The sequence below is a fragment of the Pipistrellus kuhlii genome, unplaced genomic scaffold (genome assembly GCF_014108245.1).
Source record: "Pipistrellus kuhlii isolate mPipKuh1 unplaced genomic scaffold, mPipKuh1.p scaffold_m20_p_1, whole genome shotgun sequence".
NCBI lineage: Eukaryota > Metazoa > Chordata > Mammalia > Chiroptera > Vespertilionidae > Pipistrellus > Pipistrellus kuhlii.
In genome coordinates, this window is record NW_023425404.1 from 29,935,980 (window position 1) to 29,963,210 (window position 27,231).

A 27,231-nucleotide genomic window follows, 5' to 3' on the forward strand; every position below is an offset into this window, starting at 1 on the left:
ATATTAAGAAGTTATTGTTTTTTATATGTGATCATGGTATTATTTTTTAAAATCTTTAACTTTTGAATAAATGTATACTTAAATATTTGATTTGTTTTTAAATAACAGGGATAGAAGGGAGGACATGATTGGGGTTAGATGAAACAAAAGGACACCATTGAGTTGGTTCTTGTTGAAGCTAGGTAAATGTTAAACATTATGTAAAGGTTTATGTTATCTATCAAATAAAAAGCATTTTTGTTTTGTACCTTTATCTAGGGAAAGCTATGAAGAAATGGGTAGAGTCAATTGCTAAGATCATCAAGAGGAAGAAACAAGCTCAGGCAAATGGAATAAGCCATAATATTACCTTTGAAAATCCACCTCCTCCAATTGAATGGCATATCAGCAGACCAGGACAGTTTGAAACATTTGATCTCATGACACTTCATCCAATAGAAATTGCACGTCAGCTGACACTTTTGGAATCTGATCTCTACAGGTAGACATTATCAATAATATGCTGCTCTGTTTTCAAGAACCTTGAACATACCTGTTTTCGGAACATTTAGCAAATTAGTCATGGGTGTTTAAAAATACCTCAGTGTATTCTTTTGGTCATGATGGAAAGTTTATAGCACAGTTTTTTTGTTTGTTTATTTGTTTTAATCCTCACTTGAGGATATTTTTCCATTAATTTTCAGAGAGAATGGAAGAGAGAGGGGAAGACAGAGAGAAACATGGATGTGAGGGAAAACACATCAATTGGTTGCCTCCTGCATGCACTTTGACCAGGGTCCGGGTTGGGGAGGAGCTTGCAACCAAGGTACGGAATTGAACCTTGGGACCTTATGGTCTGCAGGCCAACTGGCTTCGGGTATAGCATAGTTTTTAACTTCAGTCTGTTCGGCTGGTTAAAGTCTTAAAATGTATTGCTATTTAGGCCCAGATTTGATATTTAGCAATCCTTCCCAAGAGCAGTGGCAGAGAGAATACTAATACAATAGAATAGCAGCCACTTTCAAAGTAGTCACTGAGCTCCTGCTCCTGATACTACTTCTCTCAGATTGCTTTATTGAATTGTTTCAGCTAAATCAGTCAGTATAGATGCTAGGCTCTGGCAGCTAAGTAGATTGAATATTTAGTGAGACAAGCTTTATTCTTTTTGCTTTTCTTTTTTTCATATTTTACATAATCAGAATTTTACTTGGGAGCTTGGCAGAGTTAGGTTTGTTAGGCAAATGAATAACAGAATTGTTGGAGGAATAAAGATTTCTTAACTTCTTTTAAGGCATCTCAAATAACTTTAGCTTTTTGAAGTAAATATTAACTTTAAAGAAAAGTTATTTCTGTAGTAGTACAATGATGAGCCATAGTTAAAACTTCCAGCCTGGCCAGTATGGCTCAGTGATTAAGCATTGACCTATGAACCAAGAGGTCATGACCAGGGCACGTGCCTGGGTTGCAGGCTGGATCCCCAGCAGCGGATGTGCGGGGCGCAGCTAATCGCTGATTCTCATCATTGATAATTCCAACTCTCCCTCTCTCTTTGTCTCTGAAATCAATGAAATTATTATTTTTTTTTAAATCCTTCCAAACCATTTCTTTCATTTGTAAGGATCACTAGAAATGTGATTTTCTTTCATTTGTAAGGATCACTAGAAATGTGCTCGGCTATTTATTTTAATATGTATTCCATCACCTTTTTTATATATAATGTTCTTGCCATCACTCTTTATCTGGAGTGGCTTAGTTGTAGTTCTTTGTCCTGTGTACCAAAATGTTGCTGATTCAAATGATACCTCCCTCCCTCCCTCCCTCCCTCTCTCTCTCTCTCTCTCTCTTCCTTTCTCTTCCTTTCTCCCTATAAGCATGTCCTGGAGTGAGGACTAAAAATATACATATACAGGGTGTCCCAAAAAATGTCTACACACTTTAACAGCTGATAGCTCAATTTTGAAAATGAAATGTGTTTTAATAAACACTGCCTTTATAATTATTCAAAGTGTGTATACATTTTGGGAGGGACACTGTATATATAAAAAGAAGTTATCCTGGTTAGCAGCCAATTTTTTCTTTACAGGGATTACACAGAAAAATAAGATTATATAAAATTTAGTGCTAATAGAGAATTTAGGAAGGCATATTCTTCATTAGCACTAGACATAAAACTCTGCCTTCTTTAGCATTGGGCCTGTGCTTTGCCTTGGCTGTGTTATTCGGAATTTATCGATAGCACACATGTTGGAGGTTGTCAACATCTGACTCAAAGTGTCATGTTATATTTTAAGTAATTTGGAGTACAAGTTGTTTTTGTTTATAATGTGGGATTTGTGATAGGTAGGAATGGAAGGAATTGTTACTTGAGATAACAGTACTGAATCAAGTTTTTCTTCATATGGTGACTGTTACACGAATAGACATAGAAAGAAAAAAGCATCTAACTCTGTGTGGACTTGCTTTCAGAACAAGGAATACCTTTGTTAGATGATATGTGTATTATGGAAGATGGGTAACATACATAAGACATTAACACTAAACTAAATTTCTGGTGAAATAATAGAACCACTTTAAGAAAACTTATTTTAAAAGATGTTTTTATTGATTTTAGAGAGAGGAAAGGAGAGGGAAAGAAGCATCTATCTGCTGCTCCTGCTTGTCCCCTGTTGGGGGATAGAGCCTACAACACCAGCATATGCTCTGACCATGAATCGAGCCAGTGAATGGGACAATGCTCAACCAACTGAGCCACAACCAGCCAGGGTGCTGGTCAATTTTTTAAATTATTTAATCCTTACTCACTATGTATAATTATTTAATCAGTTCTTTTGTTTGACATTTTTATTAAATATTTCAATTATTCCAAAAAACTGTAGAAAACAATATAATAAGCACTCATGAACACCAAAAGCATTATGAATAAAGTTGAAATCCTTTGTATAATTCTTCCCAACCCCATTCCTCCTCTTTCTCCCAAGTAATACCACTGTCTTATATTTAGTGTTTACTATTCCTGTTTATATCTTTATAATTTATATCAATATAAACATTCATTAACAATATATAACTTTGTTTCACATTTTAACATTTTATCATTCTGCAACTTATTTTTTATTTAAATTGTTTCTGGCTCTTGTTCAAGTTAAGAAATATAGCTCTAGTTGTTTGTTTTTATCATTTATTTTTTAAAAGAAATGTTTTTATTAATTTCAGAGAGAGGAAGGGAGAGGGAACGAGAGAGAGAAGAATCACTGATGAGAGAAAATCGTTGATTGGCTGCCTCTTGTATGCCCCCTACTGGGGATTGAGCCCCCTACCCAGGTACGTGTCCTGATCAGGAATATAACCATGACCTCCTGGCTCCTGGTTCGATGCTCAACCTCTGAGCAACACCTCCTGGGCTAGTTTGCTTATTTTAATTGCTGTGTGGTATTCCATTGTAAGAATACTCCATAATTTATCCAGTCAATTAATGATGGGCCTCTAGGTTGTTTGGGATTTTTCTCTCTCACAAACAATGCTTCACTGAATATTTCTATAAATGTTTTCTTATAACCTATTGTATCTAGAGTACATGCATAGATTTGCTGGATGATCTAGTATGTATATCTTCAGTATTATGAGACATAGGTAAATTGCTTTATAAAGTGACTATATCAATTTTTACTTGCACATCGGTATTGGAAATTTCTTATTTTTTCACATTTTTGCCCATTTGGTATCAGACTTTCATTAATCTAACAGGACTAAAATGGGATTTCATTATGATATAATGTTCTTTTCCCTGAGTAAGAGAAGTATTTATTTATATTTGTGGCTAGTCGGGTCCATTCCTCTGTGAATTACCTCTTCTTATATTTGTCTACTTATCTTTTGGGTTAATTGCGTTTTTCTTATTAAGTATTAGAACTTTAAATAATTTTGATAATCCTTTGTAGGTTAAGTTGCATTGATTTTTGGTTCCACAGGAAAGTTCAACCTTCTGAACTGGTAGGGAGTGTATGGACCAAAGAAGATAAAGAAATAAATTCTCCGAATTTATTAAAAATGATTCGCCATACTACAAATCTTACACTCTGGTTTGAAAAGTAAGTTTTTATTTACTGTGTCTCATTCTTTATTATAATAATATTAACTAATATATAAGCCAAAATCCTTGCTAAAAATATATTTTTACATGAGGTAAGGAAATTGCTTTCTAAACCATGAATTTTTTTCTTTTTCTTTTTTTGTTAGGTGCATTGTGGAAGCAGAAAATTTTGAGGAACGGGTGGCAGTACTAAGTAGAATTATAGAAATTCTGCAAGTTTTTCAAGATTTGAATAATTTCAATGGTGTATTGGAAATAGTCAGTGCAATAAACTCAGTATCAGTATACAGACTAGAACATACCCTTGATGTAAGTTTTAGGCTTAAATATTTCATTATTTTGAGGGAAAGTAAAATTAATATAAAGAGATTCCTTCTACCACCTATCTTTTGTTGTAAATCTGTCTTATTCCCTTAGATGCAATGATTTCAGGATATTAGAAAATTACACCAATATACACTAGTAAGCCTAGGATTCATGAAAGAACCTGGGACTTGTGACTTTGTTTATTTAGTTAATATACTTATCAAAACGTAATAAAGTTCCAAATGGATTTTTTTCAAAGCACATTGATTGATAGTTTTAAATAATGACAAAGGATTTCAGATATAAATATACAAATTACTTTAATCATCTTTGGATAGAGAAATAATAACATGGAGAGAACCATTTCTAAAACTTAATATGAGTATAATATGATTTCATCTTGATGTAACAAAACAGAACAAACATTAAACATGTAAGTGAAGTTATATGAGCATTGAGAATAGTGTGGAAGGATACATATATTTTTCTTAACATTGGTTCTATCAGAGGTTGTGATTAGAGGGGAGTGGAAGATAAATGGTTTTCATGTATGTATTTTTCTATTTGGGTGTTTTCATTTTGTTGATTTGTATGAACTTTTTATGTATTAAAGATATTAACAGTCAGATAGTACCAAATATTAATCTTTTAATAAATTAATTTCTATTCTGATTTTGAAATACTCTTAAATAGTGTATTTAGTTTGAGAGGTTCAGGTTTAGTTTCTTATAATATTGTGTACAGAACAATATTTCTAAAAATGTTTATTAGGTATAAAAAATAAAAATATAAAGAACACCTTTATACATGGCATCTAATTTAAGAACTTCTACCAATTCAGTCTCTTCAGAGCCAGCTACCGTTTTGATTCTGAATTTTATGCTTATTCTCTTTTTTTCCTTTCCCTTTTTTTTTTAATACTCACCTGAGGACATGCTTAGAGAGAGGAAGGAAGAAAGAGAGAAACATCAATTGGTTGCCTCCTGTAAATTCCCACCAATCGTTCTTTTTCAAGAGTGACTACTTTTGACCCTTTGTTGTTCTATGTAAATTTAAGAATCAGCTTAAGTTCATTTTTTAAAAAGTTTGGTTTTTGATAGGAATTGCATGGTTTTTATAAATCAATTAGTTAAGAGGAAGAATTTTTTTGTTGTTTAATCCTTTAATTTGTATTAGGGGGAAAAACTAGATTTTTAAGTTTTATATTTATAGATTTCAGAAGAGAAATTTCAGGCAAGTGCAAAAAGGAATACTTATCTCTTAATTTAAAAATAATTTGTTAAAATATTTACAAAAATGTATAAAGTTAAGAGCTCTGCCTGCATTCATAAAATATTATTAAATTGTAAAAATAAGTTACATTTAATTATATATTTGAAAGGCCTTGCAGGAAAGAAAAAGGAAAATTTTGGATGAAGCTGTGGAATTAAGTCAAGATCACTTTAAAAAATACTTAGTAAAACTTAAGTCAATCAATCCACCTTGTGTGCCTTTTTTTGGTAAGTTATTTAGATGTGTACTTATATTTTGGGGGAAAGTGTACTAGTATTGTATACAAAAGAAACCATCCTTGAAGTTGTCCTTATTTGATATCTGAGAGCCATCTACCTTTTTTAACTATCTATATTAATAAAGAGACTTTATTTCCTTACCTGTAATATGAAGACTGATAATTACCCATAGAGCTGTTGTAAGGAGCTCTCTGGGGTCTCTTCTATAAGAGCTCATTCATGACAGCTCCACCTTCATGACTTAGGCACCTCTGAAAGGCTCCACCTCCTAAAACCATCATATTCAGCATTAGGATTTCAACATGAGTTTTGAGTATTCATACCATAGCATGCATGAGTGTACACACATACACACTGGCACATACAACTGTTGTGACAACCAAAAATGTCTCCAGACACTCCCAAATATCCCGTAGGGAACAAAATTGCTCCCAGATGAGAGCTACTAATTTAAATAAATCAATAATTATGCATGAAAAAGGAACCGAAAATTTTCTTACTGTCCCAGAATGAGGAATAATTCTTTTTCTATTTAAATTATGGGTATTTGGGAACAAAATTTGTTTATAAATCTCTAGTCTTATTAATTAGAATTAGCTTAAAATTAATTTCTTGATCAGTAATTATTTAAGATCATTGGCATTAGATATTATAACTAAATATTAAAATGGTTAGAATAGATTTAGCACTACAATTTAAACTTTGTGAACAAATCCCTTTTATTTTAGGTCACTAGTCTAAGAAATGACAAAGTTTTTCAAAACCCTAGTATTCTTTTTATTTTAAATTATTTCCATGTTAAATTCTTAATGTAGAATTAATTATTATATCTGTCAGACTTAATCAATATTTAGAAGTAAAATTGATGGATTTTAGGATATCGTTCAACTTTTCTAAATAGGTTGTTTTCCCAAATGGTTAAATAACCAATTTTATAATTATCTTCAAATACAATTTTTTTTACTAGGAATATATTTAACAAATATTCTGAAGACTGAAGAAGGGAATAATGATTTTTTAAAAAAGAAAGGGAAAGATTTAATCAATTTCAGTAAAAGAAGAAAAGTGGCTGAAATTACTGGAGAAATTCAGCAGTATCAGAATCAACCTTATTGTTTACGGATTGAACCAGAAATGAGGGTAAATATATATATATATTTTTTGCTTATCTTTAAAAGAGAACATGTTAAATCCTGTCATCTCTTAAAAAATATCATAACCACGCATTTTGCTATATATTTTCTATCAAAATAATATACTTTTGTTAATAGTTAATCAATAGATAGAAATGGCAAATATTACATATTCTACACTAACAATCTAAAGTTAATTAGGTGTTTTCTCTTGAAAATACTGCTTTTTTGTGTAACTGGTTCAAATAACACTTGCAAAAAATATATGAGAAAATGGAATGAAAGAACCTTTCTGATGTTTGTGCAGTAAAAAAGAAAATCCACTGTTATTACTATCGCCAAGTTGTATCTATTTTATTTTAGACTAATAAATATTAATATCTTCATAAGAACACTGGGTTTAAACAAAAAGGTGCTCGTAGAATGGTATGTGTATATGCAAAGCAAAAATTATTTTTCTAAACATTCTATCAAGTGATGTCTAATTTTCAGCAATAATTCCTAATATTGGTTCTGTGGTACTGTAAGATGTGGAATACCTTCTAAATTAGAGTAAATTATGATATTACTAGAGGCCCAATGCATGAATTCCTGCAAGGGTGGGGTCCCTCTGGGTGACCAATGCCGCCTGCAGCTCCTACCTGCTGCTCCCGCTCATCCTGTCCCCACTGTGCCTGCTGCGGCTCATGCCCAGTCAGTCCCAATCAGGAGAGGCTCTTGCTGCCTCAGCAGTGCTTGCCAGCCATGAGCCCTGTGTCTGGCATCCTCCCAAGGGGAGTGGCTTGCAGGATCAGGCTGAAACTTGGCTCTTCGACATCCCCTGAGGGTTCCCGGATTGCCAGAGGGCACAGGCCAGGCTGAGGGACTCCACCAGCGCACAATTGGGGAGGGACTGCAAGAGGCCTCCAGGGCATGTCCCGCCCATCTTGTTCAGTACCAATTGGCCGGACCCTAGCAGCAAGCTAACCTACTGGTCAGAGCATCTACCCCCTGGTAGCCAGTGCATGTCATAGCAAGCAGTTGAGCAGGCTTATATGTCATTAGCATATTATACTTTGATTGATCAGTTCTGTTGTTCAGTTTATTTGCATATTACCCTTTTATTATATAGGCTATTTATGTTAAATGAATTTTATTGCATTATACTTATTTGAAATTCAGAACATAAGATAACTATCAGAATAAGTTTATCTCACATTAAAATTATGCTAAACTTTCAGATGTAGTCTGCAGGTTGGGCATATTGAATGAAAATGGCCACCATTCTTCCCTCCTAAATTACAAGATGGTCACTGTTCTTTGTTCTCAGTTCAAAACAAAGTACCCTAAAATCCTAAGGATGAATGACTTAAAGTCTAAAGTACACCATTGTGAAAATGTAGCCAGATACCTGCTCTGAAAAAAACGGTGATGAGCTACTATTTCATTCCATTCTCTCATCATCAGGCCAACCATCTTGGATGTGGAACTTCCCATGGCTAAGGAAATATGTTCTTGAAACCCAGATTAGAGTTCACAATATATTTTCCCCACAGAAATAATTGTACTTTGGTTATACTTGAAATAGTACTTTTAGCATTCATATATGATCTTATATATACTTCCTACCATCTCTTAAAGCATTCTCTTAGAGATGAGGTTGTGTGGTATGCAGAGAATGCTTTCTTTATGATTGAGCCAAAGTAACTTTCAAATGTAGATCAAGTAGCTATTTACTTTTCAAACCATAATTAACCAAGCTAAATTATATTAAAAAGTAAACAGTGAAAAAAACAAGAACACTGCTGTTATCTATAATAATAAAAGCAAAATATGTTAATCAGACCGGACATCCTCCCAGATGAAGCCTCGGGAGGGTTGAGGGGGGGCCCCCCAAGCAGAGTCAACTGCAGCAGGGGAGGGGGGAGGGGCAGAGGGGGAGGAGTAGGGGATAGGGGTGCAAGCTCCTTGCACAAATTTCGTGCATTGAGCCTCTGATAACTTTATAAAAAAAAGTCTTTAAGTTGCTATTGATTCATATGATTTAACATAATTATCCTGTTTCAATGTAATATAATTTTCTTGAAATTGACAGGATGCTTGAAAATCAAAGTATTTCATACTAGAAATTCTGTTGTTAATTTTGTGTACTGCTAAAGCTAAAACTCAATATTTGTCATATATATTGTACAATTCTAACTACACCAGTTCAAAATAAAATAAAGCTAAATCCAGTAATTTATTTCAAAGAAATGTTTCTAAGGAAATAAAAAATGTACAGAAAAATGAATGCATAAGGAGTTTAAAATAACAATAATTATTATTGTAATAGAAAGAATTAGAAAGCACCTGTATAGATAATTACGTATATGGAAATTGGTGAAATATTTTTTGGAACATCTATCTGATGACATACTATAGATAAACAGATTTTATATAGTTATACAGAGAGTTAATATTTGTATTTTATAAAATAAGTAAACCACAAGGGGAAAATAAAGTTTTAAAAGGTTAAAAATAACTGTGATATGATCCCAATCTTTCATAACAAATGTAATTTATGTATCCATAAATACTCACACACAGTTAAAACAATAATTATTTAATAGTGAAACATTATAGTGAAATATCTAGTTAATGAGATTACTGTTTGTCTTTTTGCACTTTACTAAATCATTTATTGATAAATTTTCTAAAACTTAAGCTTATAATATATTATTTCATAAAGAAAAAGGTTATTTTACAAGATAAACTTGTTTATTATTATTATTATTCTCAAAATTGCTTTTGAATAAACCATTGTCCAATTTAGCTTTCTCTTTTTCTAATTGTCTAAGTTTCATTGTGGATTGTAACTATAATTCTGTTGTAAACACTTTTGATAATTTATTGGTGATAATTTTGTTGTTATAATGAGTAGGGATATATTAACTGAAGGATAAAGCCATTATTTGGCAATAAGTGAAAATCTATTCATCTTCTAATAGAACTTTAAGACTAGAATATGTAACTTCTATACAATTTTATTTGAAAGCAGAAAGATTGGGATCAGAAATCCTTGTGGACTTTTAGACATTATTTCTTAATTTGTTGCTAAAATAAATGTTTTAATAAGATCTAAAACATATACTTATGGATGTTTAATTCTAGCGGTTCTTTGAAAACCTTAACCCTATGGGAAGTGCTTCTGAAAAAGAGTTTACAGATTATTTGTTCAACAAATCACTAGAAATTGAACCCCGAAACTGCAAACAGCCACCTCGATTTGTAAGTTCGTTACAATTTTGGGGAAAAAAGAAAATTTTTTTAAACAATATTATCTTCAACGTTTAACAACCTATTTCCATTAAAATTATAATTTACTTGAATAGCTGGGTCTCTTTTAATTCTTACCTGGGGATATGTTGTTTTTTTAATTGATTTTAGAAAAATAGAGGGGGGGGGAGAGAGAGAGAGAGAGAGAGAGGTTAGTTGCCTTCATACATACTCCAACTGGGGATGGAGCATGAAGTTTTTGGGGGTATGGGACCATGCTCCAACTGACTGAGTCGCCCAGCCAGAGCTTAAAGAGCTATTTTTTAAATGTTTTGTTTTATAGTAGCATACTATTTCTAAAATTACATATTGTGGGGGGAAATGTTAGCCTTCTGATAAAATCTGGTTTATCATTTATCTTAGTACCACTTACTTATCTGTTCACTTTTATCCATCCTAATATAAGGGGGAAAGCTGTGAGAAAATGAGAACCTAGAATGACAGGTAGCTGGATGAAACATGAAATGATGGGAAGGCCTGAGGAGAAGTAAGCAGGTGTATCATGGTTCTTCTGGCTTGGCCATGACTCCTGCCATTAGAACACCGTGGTTGTCATTAGAACCCACCTCTTTTGTTAAAATTTGTGCTACAGTTCCTAGTTATTCCTTGGGTTTACAGTGGCAGTCGAAATAGTGGAAGACCAATTCTTGGTTGCTAGAAGTGAAGCAAGATGTGAAAGGAAGTAAAAACACTCGGGCTGAGCAGTACGCTTGTAGCTTCTTGTTAGCTCATTTCTACAACAGTTGTATGATATGCATCTTACTCTTGCTTTACCAGCATAAAAACTGAGGGTCAAAGGAGTTTAAATAACGTTTCCAGAGCTTCATAGCTAAGATATTGATATAGTTGAGATTTTAATTTAAGTTATCTGAATCTGAGTTTTATGTGTTTTTATTTCACTATGAGAATTTTTTAAAGAGAGCAGGTGGATATGCGGGGGGATATGATAGCAGTTTCTCTAGAGTGGCATTGTAGAAGTTGGTCATTTACTATTAGGAAGAAAAAAGCAAGGTCTCTCTCTTTTTTTTTCTTAAGCACTAATAATATGTTGCATATATTATAGCCATAGAAAATGTTTGTAAAATTGATATCAATGACTTGAAGGCAAAAGTGTTTTGAGAGCAAAAAGTTATTCATACAGATTTTTAAGAATTTTATTTCTGCAGTATGAAAAGAGGTTTACTTATATTCAAGTCCATCTTAAAATTAAGCCAATCAAACCCCAAGCCAATTCTTTTTTAAAAATTGAATTTGTTGGGATGGCATTGGTTAATAAAACTATACAAGTTTCTCCGGCACCGGTTTGGCTCAGTGGTAGAGCGTCGGTCTGCGGACTGAAAGGTCCCGGGTTCGATTCCGGTTAAGGGCATGTACCGTGGTTGTGGGCACATCCCCGGTAGGGGGTGTGCAAGAAGCAGCTGGTCGATCCCTCTCTCTTCCTCTCTGTGAAAAATCAATAAAATATATTATTAAAAAAAAAAAACTATACAAGTTTCAAGCGTACAGCTCAATAAAACATTACATACTGTACTGTATTTTGAATCCATCACCCAAAGTAAAGTTTCTTTCTGTCCCGATTTTGCCCCCTTTGCCCATTTTTCACCTCCCCAACCCTCTTTCCCTCTGGCTGTCACCACACTGTTGTCTGTGTCATATATCCAAAGTATTTTACTAGGATGTTGGGATTTTATTGTACCCTTATAACTATATGCTAAGAATTAACAAAGTAGCACTAACTTATAAAAATAAAATACATGCAAATTAGTAATGATAATAATGTTTGCTTTTCCTAGCCCAGGAAATCAACTTTCTCTTTAAAGTCCCCTGGAATAAGGCCTAATACAGGCCGACATGGCTCTACCTCAGGCACTTTACGAGGTCATCCAACACCATTAGAAAGAGAACCATGTAAAATAAGCTTTAGTCGGATTGCTGAAACTGAGCTGGAGTCAACAGTGTCAGCACCAACCTCTCCAAATACACCATCTACTCCACCAGTATCTGCTTCTTCAGACCTTAGTGTGTTTTTAGATGTGGATCTGAACAGTTCCTGTGGTATGTATTTGATGTAAACCATTTGGTAAAAAAAGGAATCTTGTGTTTAAGGTAATTCTCATTATTTTAATTAGGAAACTATAGAATCCTTTTCAAACTCTATTAGCATAGAAAGTGACAGTGAAATGTGAAAACAGCTTTAACACAAGGAAGTAAAACATCATTCCTGCATTGTTTATGCACATTATTTTCTAATTTATTCATTCAACAAAATTTCTTTAGTACCTTTTGAACACCACTACTATTCTAAAGAGAGCAATAGACAATGATTAAGAAAACAAGCAGATAAGTTCTGTAAAGGAAATTTAAAAAGAGACTGTGATAGAGAGTAAACTAATGCTGATAAAGAAAAAGCTGGATTCCAGGTACAGGGTACTCGGTTCATTTCTTTAAAAAATTTAGATGGCAAAAGATGATAAAATTCTGTGTGTGTGTTATTACATGTTACTTCAAGCAGTCATATTTAAAAAAGTCATACATATCTTTCTTTTCAAATTAATTTTTCTCATTCCCATAGGCAGCAATAGCATTTTTGCTCCAGTTCTCTTGCCACAATCAAGTAAGTAAGATTTTTAGCTGATTCTAATTAAATGATTATGAAGATAATAATTAAGTTGATAATTAAGTTGATTAAATTTGTATATGAGTATTTTGGGCTTAACGGCATTTTTAAAATGTGATATTTTAGTGAAATTCTTAAAATAAATTGGATTATTTGCTTACAACTGGGTACTATTTAAACTTTACTAAAGTTTGTTTTCATCATTTTGCAGACTATCAATGTTTTAGGGGCTGTGTGAACATTGAACAAATTACTTAGCATCTGTAAGCTTGTTAAGGATCAAATGATATAACTTATGTAGAGCATCTAGCACATAACTGGGCATAGAATGAGTAATGATTCCATATCAGTTACCTCTTCCCCACCCCTTCCAATTCATTTTCCCATAAGCACAATATACTAAGTGTCTATTAGGTTCCCAGGCTAGCCCATAATCACTTATTTTGTCACATGATCTTATTAAAGCAGTATTTTGAGTATATCACTATTCTGCTACTCCTAATTATTTCATAATTTATGATGTAAATGTTGTCACCTTTCTTTCTATTGTCATTTATTTAAAACAAAATAACTCAGGAAGGACATAGCATCTTTGGGAATAATTCTCCCCTCTGGAGGACTTCTGCTTCTATCATGGTAAAATGTATATGATTTAGATAGCAGCAAGAGAGCCCTTTGTCTTATGAGAAAAGTAAGTTTATTCTTTTAAGTGTTTAATTCCAAACTTTAATTTTTTTAAAAGTAAATAATGCTAAGACACTTGAAATTAACAGCAGTTCCCTATCATAAACTAGTGTCTCATGTCTGAATTTTAGATTCTCCAGAGAATAAAAGTCCCAGTGGTGGGATGAGGTAGTTGCTTGGCCTCACAAAGTGGAGAATGAGTTGGAGTTCTAGTTGCCCTTTATATGGACTTAAGTCTTCTGTTTTCACTCCCGTGCCGCCCATTGTGCCAAGTGCCTTTAACTCCTCACCACTTGGTTCTTTGGGGCATATTTGCTGCTTTTTCTCAATATTACTGGCTGTAGACATATGAGTTTCATCTTATCCATTTGTCTCCTTCATAGACATTGTAGTCTACCTTCATGCATTGATGCTTCGGGATTCAGATGTTTCCTGGTTTAATTGACATTTTTTATTTTATTAATTTTCTTGTTCTGTGGTAGAAATGTTTTTATTATGTATATTAGTTTCTATCGCTGCTGTAATAAAATATTACAACGGAGTGGCTTAATAGAGCACATTTCTAGTGGCTAGAAAACCAAAAATCAAGATGTTGACAAGGCCATGCTCGCTCGGAAACCCAGAGGGGAGAATTTTCCTGGCCTCTTCTAGCTTCTGGCATTTGCTGGCAATTCTTAGCATCCTTTGGTTTGTAGATGCACTGCTTCAGTCTCTGTCTCTGCTGCCACATGGATATCTTCTCCATGTCTCTTTGTCTCTTCTTCTTATAAAAACAACAGTCATGCTGGATTAGGGCCTGCTTTCACACTAACGTGATTATATATGTAAAGACCATATTTTCAAATAAAGTGAACATTTATAGGCACTGGGGTTAGAGTTCAACACATATTTTGGGAGGGAATACAATTCAGTCCATAACACTATGTCATTTAATTTTAATTTTAATTTTATTTTTATTGATTTTAGAAAGGAAGGGAGAGGGAGAGAGAGACAAACATCAGTGATGAGCGAGAATCATTGACCAGCTGCCTCCTGCACCCTAAGGATTGAGCCTGCAACTCGGGCATGTGCTCTTGACTGGAATGGAACCCGGGACTCTTCACTCCGGAGGCTGATGTTCTGTCCACTGAGCCAAACCAGCTAGGGCTAACACTATTATAAAATATATATTTCACATGATAAAAAAAAATTGTTTGAAATTTAATTTAAAAATACTGAGAATAACTGCCTAAAATTGTGACTATCCTAAAATAAATCTTGAAATAAAATAATAAATATGAAAAGTGCTCACATGCAATGAGAAAAATAGCAAGAATTCATTAACAATGGACATGAATAAACCATCCAGATCAAAATATGAGCAAGCCTATGTTAAAAGGTTCTTTCATACATTACTTAACCCTTATAGATTGGTATATTAGTTTGACCCTTCTAGAAAGAAATCTGAAAACATATCAAATCATAAAAATATTCACTCCCTTTGGTCTTATTCATTCAACGGAAAATCGAGTACTTATTTTGTACCAGTCACTCTGCTAAGTACAAGGGATTCAGTGGCAAACAAGAAAGACGAAGTTTTAGCCTTTGTTTATTCAAAAATATCATCTCATACATGAAGATGACATTGTTCATCCACTCTCTGGGTTTTTCTACTTTTAGCTCCTTAATCTCTCCTACTGATTTCTCTTCATTTTCCTAACCTATTAACAAAGCCCTGAGACTCAGTCCTTGGCCCTCTTTTTTTCTCACTTGATTGTCTCATTCAGTCTTATATTACCTATATGATGATAGTTCCCCAATTTTTTCCTCTACCTAGAATCTCTCTTGACCTTTAGACTCAGATATTCAGTGACGTATTCAACAACTCTATTTAATCTTAATGAAATTATATACTTTTATTTACAATAGTTATAGTACCTACTATGTGCCAGGTAGTACCATTGTGCTAAGTGCTAGGGATACAAAAATAAATACATGCTGCCCTCAGAAAGCTTACAGTTTAATGGAGAGGTTAGATAAGCCAATAGTCAGCTATAGTACAATCTGACAGATGCCTTAGCAGAGGTTATCACAAACTGAAATTAAATTTATATACTCAATGTACTATAAATTGTGGTTAAACTAATCTTTTTAACCCACAGAGTCTTTCTTCAGTTCGTGTGGTAGTTTACATAAACTAAGTGAAGAGCCACTGATTCCTCCTCCACTTCCTCCTCGAAAAAAATTTGATCATGATGCTTCAAATTCCAAGGTACTCAACAGGACTTAGGTTTACCTCATCTCATTCAAAATTGTAAATCTTTAAAAAACAGTGCTTGTCCTTCTAAAGAGTCTGTCAGTTAAAATGTGGGTATCCTTAATGGTTTTTAAACATTTGGATTGTTTTTTGAAACAATTGAAAAATACTTTAAAATAATTACTCATAATTTTTTTTCTAAAAAAGTGACTGGGCAGATTCACAAATACTCAGAAATACATTTTCATTCCTGAACTAGTAGAGGTGGATATAACTTTAATATTCAAAGCATTCTTTAAACTTTAGGATACATCAGAATCTCCTGGAAGGCTTTATCAAACCAGATTGCCAAGAGTTCCTGATTCTGTAGGTCTGGAGTGAGGCTCAATAATTTGCATTTCTAACAAGTTCCCCACTGTTGCAGTTACTGCTGGTCCCTGGATCATACTTTTTAAATCATGACTCTAAGTCTCACTGGGAAACGTAGAAGTAGGTAGCCAGAAAGCAGCAGCTGGATGTTAATCCTCTTAACATCATGTTCTTTCATGTCTGAAAAACTATATATACTTTTCATTCACTTGCCTATTATTATAATAAAAATACGTAAGTTTATGAAATGTATATACAAAGCAAGACAACCTATGGCGTTATATCCTAGGATTTCAATTAAAACACCTCATATATAAAAAATATTAAACTGGGGCCCTGAATTAAACTGAGAGTAATTTAGTCATAAATATGAATCAAAATACCCTATTTTGAACTCCTGGATTTAACTTGACACATAGAAATTTTCTTTCATTCATTCATTCAATTATTGTTAATCCTCACTAGAGGATATTTTTTCTGTTGATTTTTAGGAAGAGTGGATTTTTAGGAAGGGAGGGCAGAGTGAAAGAGAAACATTGATGTGAGAGAGAGGCATCAATTGATTGCCTCCTGAACCCACCATGATCAGGGCCAGGATCAAACCTGCAACCCAGGTACACGCCCTTGGCTGGGAATTGAACCCTTGACTTTTGGCATGCTGGCTGACGCTCTAACCACTGAGGACTGACCAGGGCAGTTCTTTTAATAACTTTTTCTTGCAGATATTTTAGGAGAATAGAAATATAATTTAATTACTTTTTTTTAAAGGGAAATATGAAATCTGATGATGACCCTCCTGCTATTCCACCAAGACAACATCCTCCTCCAAAGGTAAAACCCAGAGTTCCTGTTCCTACTGGTGCATTTGATGGGCCTCTGTGTAGTCCACCACCACCGCCGCCGAGAGATCCTCTTCCTGATACTCCTCCACCAGTTCCCCTTCGGCCTCCAGAACACTTTATAAACTGTCCATTTAATCTTCAGCCACCTCCACTGGGACATCTTCACAGAGATCTAGACTGGTTCAGAGACGTTAGCACGTGTCCAAATTCACCAAACACTCCTCCGAGCACACCCTCTCCAAGGGTGCCACGTCGATGCTACGTGCTCAGTTCTAGTCACAATAATCTTGCTCATCCTCAAGCTCCCCCTGTTCCACCAAGGCAGAATTCAAGCCCTCACCTACCAAAACTGCCACCAAAGACTTACAAACGGGAGCTTTCACACCCCCCAGCGTATAGACTACCTTTGCTAGAAAATGCAGAAACTCCTCAATGACCTTAGCCATATGTAGTCATTGACACTGGAATGATATTTGTAAAGGTTGTTTTTTTAATTTATTAAAAAAGGCATAGTATTTTAGTACTTTTTACAAATAATGCTCTTAAAAATGCTACTGATCAAATAAGCTTTTAAAATCAGAAAAACACAAATACAGAAGTCCTTCGTCATTATCCTCAGGTGATCAGTAGCATTGCCTTGTCTTGGATCCTCAGTGCTGCCAAATGGCCAGTATAAAGAATTTATATTTGCACTGTAGTCTCTGCTAAAATATGGTTTAAAGTGACTGGTTGCACTGAAAAAAGGTAGTGCATTTGTGGAATTTTTCAGATTTGAGTGATAGCTGCCTTTTTAAGGCAATAAATTTAGACAAATATGGGAGGTGTATGGTATTGCTGATTTTATAACTTCTTTGACCATCTTCTAGTTTTTACATTTAGGAGAATTGTGAACACCCATTGTTCTTAAACTTGTTAATGCCATGTCTTAAATGCCAGAATTTGCTGCTAAAGACAAAAATGAAAAATAGAATGAAAAGAATAGAATGCACTGTGTATTATATAGCCAAAATGTAAACAAAAAGACTACCTAACTTCATTATAGAGGAGAAAAGGGCATGTATTTTTTCAGATGTGCCTTTTGTTTTTGCAAACTATGGTGTCTTTAGCTAATGAATTGCCTATTATTTTGGAAAAACAAAGTTAATATGCCATGTATGTACAGTTTTGTTTATATTGTATATTTAAAGATAATGCTAATAACCTATGTAAATTTAAGTGACTCAAGGTCTATAATACAATCTGCTACTTTACTAATTGATAAATTCAAAGGAAAAGTTTCTTATGGCATAGGAACCAAATGCCTTGCCTTCAAAACCTAGTAACTTTTTCTATAAATCTGTGTTAACTAAAATTTTTTAAATATTTTTTTTAGATTGGTAATATTTAAACCAGCAAATACTTAAAGCTTTATTAAACTTTTTAATCAGAGAAGTAGTAAAACTTTTATTTACTATTTGGACTCCTTCCTTAAAAGTGATGAAAAAGTGTGTTTTGTTGATAATGGTGTAGCAGCAGTTGTAAGGTAGCCAAAGCCACGTTGTTTATTTACTGGTCTGTGGCCTTTTAATATGCTTTGTATCAGAGTGCTGAACAAGATTAATAAATCACCCCAGTCTTAATTTTTAAAAGACTTTTAAAATATGTGTTTTCAGTATCAGGAACTAGGGGGGGAGATTGTTCAGTTTTGTAGAAATATTTATATACACATTTTCAAAGGGTTATGCACAGCTTCAGTTACATAATCCCAAAGTATTTAAGTGATATAAATTTAGAGGATAACTGTCTTGACTGCTAAATGTAATCAGCAAGATTACGTAAATTCTAGTAATTTTTATGAATTCAGATGAATAATTAGGAGCATGTTGTCAATTATTAAGCAGGATTATAGCCATCCTTGGTAAAATGGATTTAAGGCCAATAACTACGGTATGAGTTAATCTCCAATCAGGTAAAAACATTCTGAGATTGACTTTGTATTTTAAAGAGCAGATTAAATTACTCTCTTTGTCTGGAAAAGTGATTTAAACTGCCGGTTCATTGAGCCAGATTTATAATCTAGGGGAGTGAGGCTGCGGGAAGCTGGCGGCCGGCGCTGGCCACGCCCAGGTAACCTGCCTCGCGGCTTTGTGCCTTTGCTGGTAACGCGAGGCTCTAATTCCGCCACTAGGGGGCGCGGGGGCCCTCGAGAGGCGGGGCCTCAGGGGGAGGCGCGGGGCGTGACGTCACTTGGTGCGCCGCATTCTGTTGCCGGGCAGCCATGGAGGCTGCTCTGGAGTCCTCGGCGGCGGAGGACCCATTGGGGAACTTCGTGCGAGTTTTGGAGAAGAGAGATGGCACGGCGTTACGACTGCAGCAGTACAGCTCCGGCGGCGTGGGCTGCGTGGTGTGGGACGCCGCCATCGTTCTCTCTAAATACCTGGAGACGCCCGCGTTCGCCGGCGACGGGGCCCACGCGCTGCGCCGGCGGTCGGTGCTGGAGCTGGGCGCCGGCACCGGGGCCGTGGGGCTCATGGCCGCGACCCTCGGGTAAGCGCTGGCGGGAGGGCCCCTCGTGGTTTGGAAGCTGGTTACTAGCTTCCCACCGGCTGCCTACGTCTCAGTCGACGTTATTTTGTAGGGCAGATGTTGTAGTCACCGATCTTGAGGAATTGCAAGACTTGCTGAAGATGAATATTAATATGAACAAGCATCTTGTCACTGGTTCTGTTCAAGCCAAGGTACTGAAATGGTTTGTATGGCCTTTCGGCTTGTTTTAATAACAATTTGTAGTTTGCTTTAAATTGCGTTTTACTAAAATAATGGCTAATAGAAAAGAGATCTTCAAGGTCTTGTTTTTCAAACAAAAATATTTTACTTATTAAAGCAACAGTTAAAACATTTCGTTGGCATTTTTAAGGGGGGAAGAAATAGAAGACTTTCCTTCTCCGCCAGACTACATACTGATGGCCGACTGCATATACTACGAAGAGGTAAAAATTCAATGAGAGAAGTCTGTTTAGAAGATGTACCGTATTTCCTAGATTCTGGAGCACACATCTCTTCACACTTTAGGATATCTGAATTCAGGATATTTGCCCTATAGTTAATGACACAATAAAGAGAAATTAAGGTCACCAGGGAATACAGGCCTGTAATCATGTTGATTTTGATTTAAGATTATTATTTTTTTTACTTAGCTGTTCCTAGTGAACATGTTAATCAAGATACTGAGAATTAAATTGCATTGTAAGGAATTCATTGTTCTATGGCAAGATTTATTAGACTCACAGTATGATTTTTAAAAATTATCAACTTGTGCAAATTGTAGACATCACTCATTTTTTAAAGAAATAATGAACATTTAGCCAACTTATGTTCAGATTAGGTCAGACTTGCTTTTGTAGATAAACTGTTGATTATTTAAATCCCTAGTTAAATAATTAACATTTTAAAAAGTCAATTCCATTTGTTTTCCCATGGGATCTTGAAAATGCAATTATTTGAACCCTTTAGAAACTGTAGTCAATACATAGTTAAGAGTTTACTAAAAAAAAAAAAAAAGTTTACTAATTATTAGAGTCTTAACTACTTGTACTTTGTTGGATTGATTCAAAGATGGGTAAATTGTAGGGGAGATACAATTATTGCTCCACCTTCCTTACCTCCCTTTCACAGTAAAAATATAATTCTTTTTTGAACAGTCTTTGGAGCCGCTGTTGAAAACTCTAAAAGATCTCAGTGGATCTGAGACTTGTATTATATGTTGTTATGAACAGCGAACAATGGGGAAAAATCCAGAAATTGAGAAAAAGTATTTTGAGGTGGGTATTCTACTACATCTGTCTTTGTAGTGATTATCCTTCAGGGAGCCCTGTATGATGGTTTAAGTATATTACGGTAATTTTGAGTCAGGAAAGCATTCTGGTTGTAGGAACCCAAGGAGGATTCTTAACAGCCCATCATTCTTTTAAGTCCTCTCCCTCTTTTTCATCTTTTTTTATCCTTTATTCCTTTTTATTTTCTAGTTAGTTGATCTAATATATAAAAAACAAGGTAAAATAATAATAATGATGCCCTCGTCTTTTCTGAGAAAATGTTTTCCTTATTTAAATATGTTGGCTTTGGGGAACATACTTTATATATATGTGTGTACATCATGGAAACATGGTATGTTTTTACTTCTGTGTTTATCTACTTTTTTGTGGAAGCTTTAACCAAGATAATCTTATGTTTTCGGGGTTTGATTTTGTTTTGTTTTTTAACATAAAAAATCACAGCCCTGGCCATTTTTCTCAATGGTTAGAGGGTTGGCCTGTGAACAGAGTTGCGGGTTCAATTCCAGTCCAGGGCGCATACTTCAGTTGCAGGCTTGGATGCCCAACCTGGTCAGGGCGAGTGCAGGAGGCAACCATTTGATGTGTTTCACCCAAACATTTATTCATTTAATTATTTACTTGTTAATCCTCATCCAAGGATATGTTCATTGGATTTAGAGGGGGTGGGAGGGAAACATCCATGAGAGAGAGAAGCACTGGTTGATTACCTCCTATACATACCCTGACCGTGAATCAAACCCACTACTTAGGTATGTGCCCTGACCAGGAATCAAACCTTCAACCTTTTTGGTGTATAGGAAAACACTCTAACCAATTAAGCCACTCAGCCGGCCCAATCCCTTTAATGCACAAAATCCATCACATTATAAGTGGTTCATACAGGGGTGGGCAAAAATGGGTTTATAGTTGTTCATATGGAAAATAATACAATTATGAATAAATAACAATAGAAGAACAAACTCTAGCCCTGGCTGGTGTGGCTCAGGTGTCCTGAGCGGTGTCCTCTGCACTGGAAGATTGCTGGTTCAATTCCCAGTCAGGACCCAGACCAGGTTTCCGGCTCTACCCCTGGTAGGAGGTATATATATAATAGGAGGCAGCTGAGTGATGTTTCTCTCCCTCTCCCTTCATCTCTCTCTGAAAATCAGTTTTTTAAAAATCTATTTAAAAAAAGAGAGAATAAACTCTGTTTTGTGTAATCACAGTTACAAACCTACTTTTGCCTACCCCTGTATATATAGCCCTGCAGTTTTATTCACTGAAAGGACTACTTTGGTTAAATGAGAAAATAAATATATGACTCTGCTTCAGATATATGTTAAAATATTTTTATTTTTATGTGGGGTTTTCTTAATTTATATATATAATTTCAGAGGGAGAGGGAGGGATAGATAGAAACATCAATGTTGAGAGAGAATCGTCCTGGCAGGGAATTGAACCCTGACCTCCTGGTTCATAGGTGGACATTCAACCACTGAGCCACCACCAGGCTGGACTATTTTTATGTTTCTCTTAAATGTGAGGAATGTTAATGAGCTCTTGAAACTTTATCATTGCAAGTTTTGTATTGTTAAACAGTTCCAATTGAGTTAAAATGTATCAGATACATAAAATATGTAAAATGCTTTTGTAAATGGAATTACACTATGTGGCTTTCTGAGTCTGGCTTCTGTCACTCAGGTCAGTGTTTTTTAAAGTTCATCTCAAGTGTTCAACTCAATTTTTCATGTAATTTCTACCCAGCATAAGGACATGGAACATTTTCACAGTCTCAAAAGGCTCCCAGTGTGTCCCTTCCCAGTCAGTACTCCACTATTCTGACTTCTCTCAACACAGGACAGTTCATATTATTGAATTTGAAGTATATCTCTTTTAAATTTATAGCTCCTTCAACTAGACTTTGACTTTGAAAAAATTCCTTTGGAAAAGCATGATGAAGAATATCGAAGTGAAGATATTCATATTTTATACTTCAGAAAGAAAAAATCGGTAAATACTGTACATTCCTGGCTCTTTATCCTCTGTGGAGTTTGTGTAGCTGAACACTGTCTCAGCCTGTAGGTGGTGTAGATGTTGGTCTGGACTCCGGCCTCAGGCTCTTCCTCTAAGGCAGGCTTCTTTACAGGTCCTGTCCAGCTGTAAATTATACAGCTTTAAAACCGGGCATTATTTCAGACAGGTGACTTAGCTATTTATAAGTTTCTGGTATCTTTTATTAGAGAGTTTAAAATGCCAGCTCTGATCTTTGTGAACTTTATTCAACCATTCAGAATTTTTTAATAGTCAAACATAACAACCCTTCCCTGGTGGTTTAGTGGCTAGAATTCGGCACTTTCACCACTGTAGTTCAAATTTAATTCCTTGTCAGGAAAGTTATATGTCAAATCACTATGTTGTACACCTGAAACTAATATAATACTTATGTCATCTACACTTTAATAAAGAAAAAAAAATTTTAAAGTAAAACATAAGACCTGTCTGATAATGAGAAATGCACTGTTTTATGTATATTCCCCTTTTGCTGCTTCCTTTCCTTCTTACTACAATTACATTTTATGCAGGTTGCCACTGCAATGCCTAGAGCACATGTGTCAAACACAAGGCCCGCGGGCCAAATCCGTCCCGCCAGGCCTTGCAATGTGGCCCGCACCGCGCTGTCATCACTGCACTCCGCTACGTTTCCATCACAATGACAGTTTATGACTGTTCAGTAAACCATTCGGCCCGCGATTTAGGCTGGATTTTAGATTTTGGCCCCTTCTCTGATTGAGTTCGACACCCCTAGCCTAGAGTTTGAGTCTGTAGAAAGGAAGAATTGTGTCTATTTTTATCCCAGCACCTTCTGTATGTGACTGGTTGGTATAAAGCAGGGACATGATTAATTTTATGAATTTAGGATGTTAAATTTAGCACATTTTTTTTCTGTTATCTTTGTTTTGAATTTGTTCATGATGAAGTTTTCTGATTATGTAAATTCTGGTCAAAAGCAAATAACTTGTAATTTTTGAGATCAATATTAGATGTTAGGACTATAAAGTAAGAGGATTGGTGGGATTAATAATTCAAATCAACAAACTTACGTGGCATGATGCTGGAGATACAAAGAAAAAATGGTTTATGCCTTAAGAAGAGTCCATTTTTAAAAATTTATTTATTAAGGTATTATATGTGTCCTTATTCGAAGTTGTGGTGTCGTTTTAAAAGTAGAATATTTTTAGGCATAATGAGTTTGTTTTCTAAATATAAAGGCTTTAATTTGGCAAAGAATAATTCCTTTTTTAAAAAATTGATATAATTCATGTACCATAAAAATTACCCTTTTAAAGTGGTTTTTGGTATATTCACAGAGTTGCACAACCATCACCACTTTCTAATTTTTTTTAAATATATTTTTATGGATTTCAGAGAGGAAGGGAGAAGAAGAGAAAGAGAGAAACATGATGATGAGAGAATCATTGATAGGCTGCCTCCTGCAGGCCCCCTGCTGAGGACAGAGCCCACAGCCTGGGCATGTGTCCTGACTAGGAATCAAACCTGAGTCATGCCAGCCGGAAACGACTTTCTAATTTTAAGCATTTTCATTACCCCAAAAAGAAGCCCTGTATTCATTAGTGGTCACTTCCCGTGTCTGCTGCCCCCCAGCACCTAATTTGTGGTTACAAATCTCTTTCTGTCTCTCTGGATTTGCATATTCTGACCATTTCATCGTATATAGGAATCCCTTGCTTTCAGAAAGTTCATGTTATGCCATTTTGCTTTTACAAAAGACCTTTTACATAATCGTATGGTAATGGCTTCTATAAAAGCGAACATTCTCTTTGGATTTCTTTTGCTTAATGAAAATGAGTACTAAGGTAGTGTAGCCTTTCGTAAAAATGAAGTGGCATAATGCAAAAGCAGGGATACTTTTTACTTTATGCCATTTCAGCTCATAAAAGGTTCCACAGGAATGTGCAGGAGATACCAGTAAATGGAATCACACCCTCTGTGGCTTCCTGGGTCTGACTTCTTTCACTCAGGACGATGTTTTTAGATTCAGCTATGTTGTAACACACATCAGCACTTAACTCCCTTTTTATAGTTGAATAATATTTCCTTGTATGGACACACAATACCTTATCCATCTGTTCTCCAGTTAAAAGGCCTTTTAGTATCTTTCACTTTTTGGCTCCAGTGAATAATGTTGCTATGAATATGCATATAAACATTTCTGTATGACATGTTTTCAAATCTCTTTGGTATGTTCCTCAAATAGAATTGCCAGGTCTGATGGGAACTTTGTTTAACTTTTGGAATTGCCAAACTATTCCAGAGCTACTAAAATGTTTTATGTTCCTACTGGCCATGTGTGAGGGTCCCAGTTCTCCATGTCCTCACCAATACTTGTCATTGTCCATCTTTTTTTTATAGCCATTTTAGTAGGTACGAAGAAATTATAGTTGTAAAAGTTTTTTATACATTCTAAATATTCGACTCTTACTGGATACATAACTTCCAAATACTTCCTCCCATTCTTTAAGTTGTCTCTTCATTTTTTATAGTATGTCCTTAAGCACAAAGGTTTTTAATTGTGATGATGTTGAATATATCTGTTTTTTCTTTGGTTACTTGTGCTTTAGGTATCGGCAAAGAATCATCTCTAAACATTATCCATGGTGGTTCATTTGTATTGCATTTAGACATTAGTAGGCTATTACCTAGTATTAAGTACCCAGCAAATACTTCATTTGTAATAATTCATTCTGTAAAGTTTCTGGGTTTGTTTGTTTTTTTCTTATAGAAATTTCCATCGTGAAATCTTTAATCATCTTACCCAAGCCTCTAACAACCTGGGTAAGCTAAAGATGTGAATGGAGCATGGGAAGATTGTGTTCACAGATTTTTCCAGCATGTCTTTAGAGATCTGATAATAGACAACCACCACCATGGGCTGCCTGCAAAACAGAAAATGACTGCCGGTCTGCCAGCAAATGGACCTGAAATCCAACATAGTTTACTTTTAGCTCAGTATCAAGTTCTGCTTATAAGAAACATTGTGTATTAGTCACTGCTCAAATAAAAACAGGTATTGAGATTAGCCTAAAGTCTGCCAAAAATAAACAGTGAAGCTTCATGGTTGACTTGGTTTATTTTCTGGAAATGAAATAAATTGATCCAGTTTCTAAAGAAAAAAATATATTGCTATAATAAAGTTTAAATTCAAATCAGTAAATTTTAGTTTGTCTTCAAGATAAGTAAATTTAAAAGGTTTTCATTTTAACAATTATGCAGTGGTTTTTATCATGTATCTTCCACTTTGTTGCTTTTAAGATAGCTTTACTACTTAAATGTTCTTTCACGTTAAAAAAGCCCCAAAGTATTTTGGATAGTTACATTGGCCAAGGTTTTATTCTGTTCCTCTGCCATACATGAGGAAGTAAATCATACTGCAGTGAGTTAGTAAGAATGAAAGTTAAGAAATCATGAGATTAGAAAGGGGCTTGGAGTGAAAATGAAAAGCCCATTTTCAGGCTGGTTCACTTTTCTCATATAATCTTCCAGGGGAAAATGGCTAAAAACCACTGTAACTGCAAATGTAATTCTCTATGCATTTAGCAAATGGTTTTGATTCTGTGTAGTCTTTTTATGTTATGATAATCATCTGCTCACAGACTGATCTGTCAAGAACTTAAGTCTCACCACCAGTTATATAGAGTAATGATAAACTATAGAATTCTGGTACTTACAGGCATTGGTGCTAGGTGGCACATTTTATGTGTTAAAATATTCTTGCCCTGGCCAATTTTGTTCAGTGATTAGAGTGTCCATCCACAGATTGCAGGGTTGTGGGTTCAATACCCAGTCAAGGACACACACTTCCCGAGCCCCAGTAGGAGGCAGCCAATCAATGCGTCTCTCTCGTGTCCATGTTTTTTTCTCCTACCTCCCTTCCATTCCCTTTGAAATCAATGGGAAAAAATATCCTCATTTGAGGATTAGAAATTATAATAAAAATAAAATACTTTTTTTGAGGTCTTGTGATTTTTCTTTAATGCTTCAGAAATGGCTTTGAAGAAAATGAATGTCTAAAGCAGATAACTGCTTTCCAGAAAGACAAGCAGCCCTCTGTAGAGAAATTAAGAATAACACGAGAACAGTTTTCCTTCAGGCTCACTTTAGTCTTTAGTTTGTTTTACTGTTCTTTTTCGAATACTTTGTTCATCTTGTCCTTAGCATTTTATTAAGCAGTTAGATAACCTAAATATGTGATACTTTGTTGCAGAGAGCACCAGTTATTAGTGAAGTCTTAGGACTAATTATCACTTCCTAGCTTGTTCTATAACATTATGAAACTTGTAAAGCTAAGTTTGATATT

General features: G+C 34.9%; 2 protein-coding genes across 13 annotated transcripts in view; both read left to right on the forward strand.

Annotated features, from left to right (window-relative positions):
* Nucleotides 1-18,489, forward strand: part of SOS2 (SOS Ras/Rho guanine nucleotide exchange factor 2) — a 92,524-nt gene extending 74,035 nt beyond the window's left edge. For 6 of the 10 annotated variants that reach the window (XM_045581008.1, XM_036437392.2, XM_036437395.2 and 3 more), the window contains 10 exons: nt 259-481; nt 3,948-4,067; nt 4,216-4,378; nt 5,757-5,874; nt 6,854-7,026; nt 10,149-10,265; nt 12,107-12,368; nt 12,886-12,927; nt 15,756-15,865; nt 16,988-18,489. In XM_045581008.1, the coding sequence (XP_045436964.1) occupies nt 259-481; nt 3,948-4,067; nt 4,216-4,378; nt 5,757-5,874; nt 6,854-7,026; nt 10,149-10,265; nt 12,107-12,368; nt 12,886-12,927; nt 15,756-15,865; nt 16,988-17,497 (1,838 nt within the window). In that variant the 3' untranslated portion in view covers nt 17,498-18,489. The remainder of the gene's footprint in view (nt 1-258; nt 482-3,947; nt 4,068-4,215; nt 4,379-5,756; nt 5,875-6,853; nt 7,027-10,148; nt 10,266-12,106; nt 12,369-12,885; nt 12,928-15,755; nt 15,866-16,987) is intronic. The other 4 variants (XM_036437400.2, XM_036437390.2, XM_036437407.2 and 1 more) reach the window with 4 other exon arrangements.
* Nucleotides 18,490-18,639: 150 nt separating this feature from the next.
* VCPKMT (valosin containing protein lysine methyltransferase) lies at nt 18,640-26,418 on the forward strand. 3 transcript variants are annotated; one of them, XM_036437443.2, is made up of 6 exons: nt 18,640-19,587; nt 19,679-19,789; nt 19,958-20,030; nt 20,742-20,861; nt 22,761-22,865; nt 25,657-26,418. In XM_036437443.2, the coding sequence occupies exons 1-6, from the start codon at nt 19,319-19,321 to the stop codon at nt 25,669-25,671; spliced, it is 693 nt and encodes a 230-aa protein (XP_036293336.1). In that variant the 5' UTR covers nt 18,640-19,318; the 3' UTR covers nt 25,672-26,418. The 3 variants fall into 3 exon arrangements, with proteins under 3 accessions (XP_036293336.1, XP_036293356.1, XP_036293347.1); XM_036437463.2 differs by lacking the exon at nt 22,761-22,865; XM_036437454.2 differs by lacking the exon at nt 19,958-20,030 and having other exon boundaries at nt 19,679-19,778.
* The last annotated feature ends 813 nt before the right edge of the window (nt 26,419-27,231 follow it).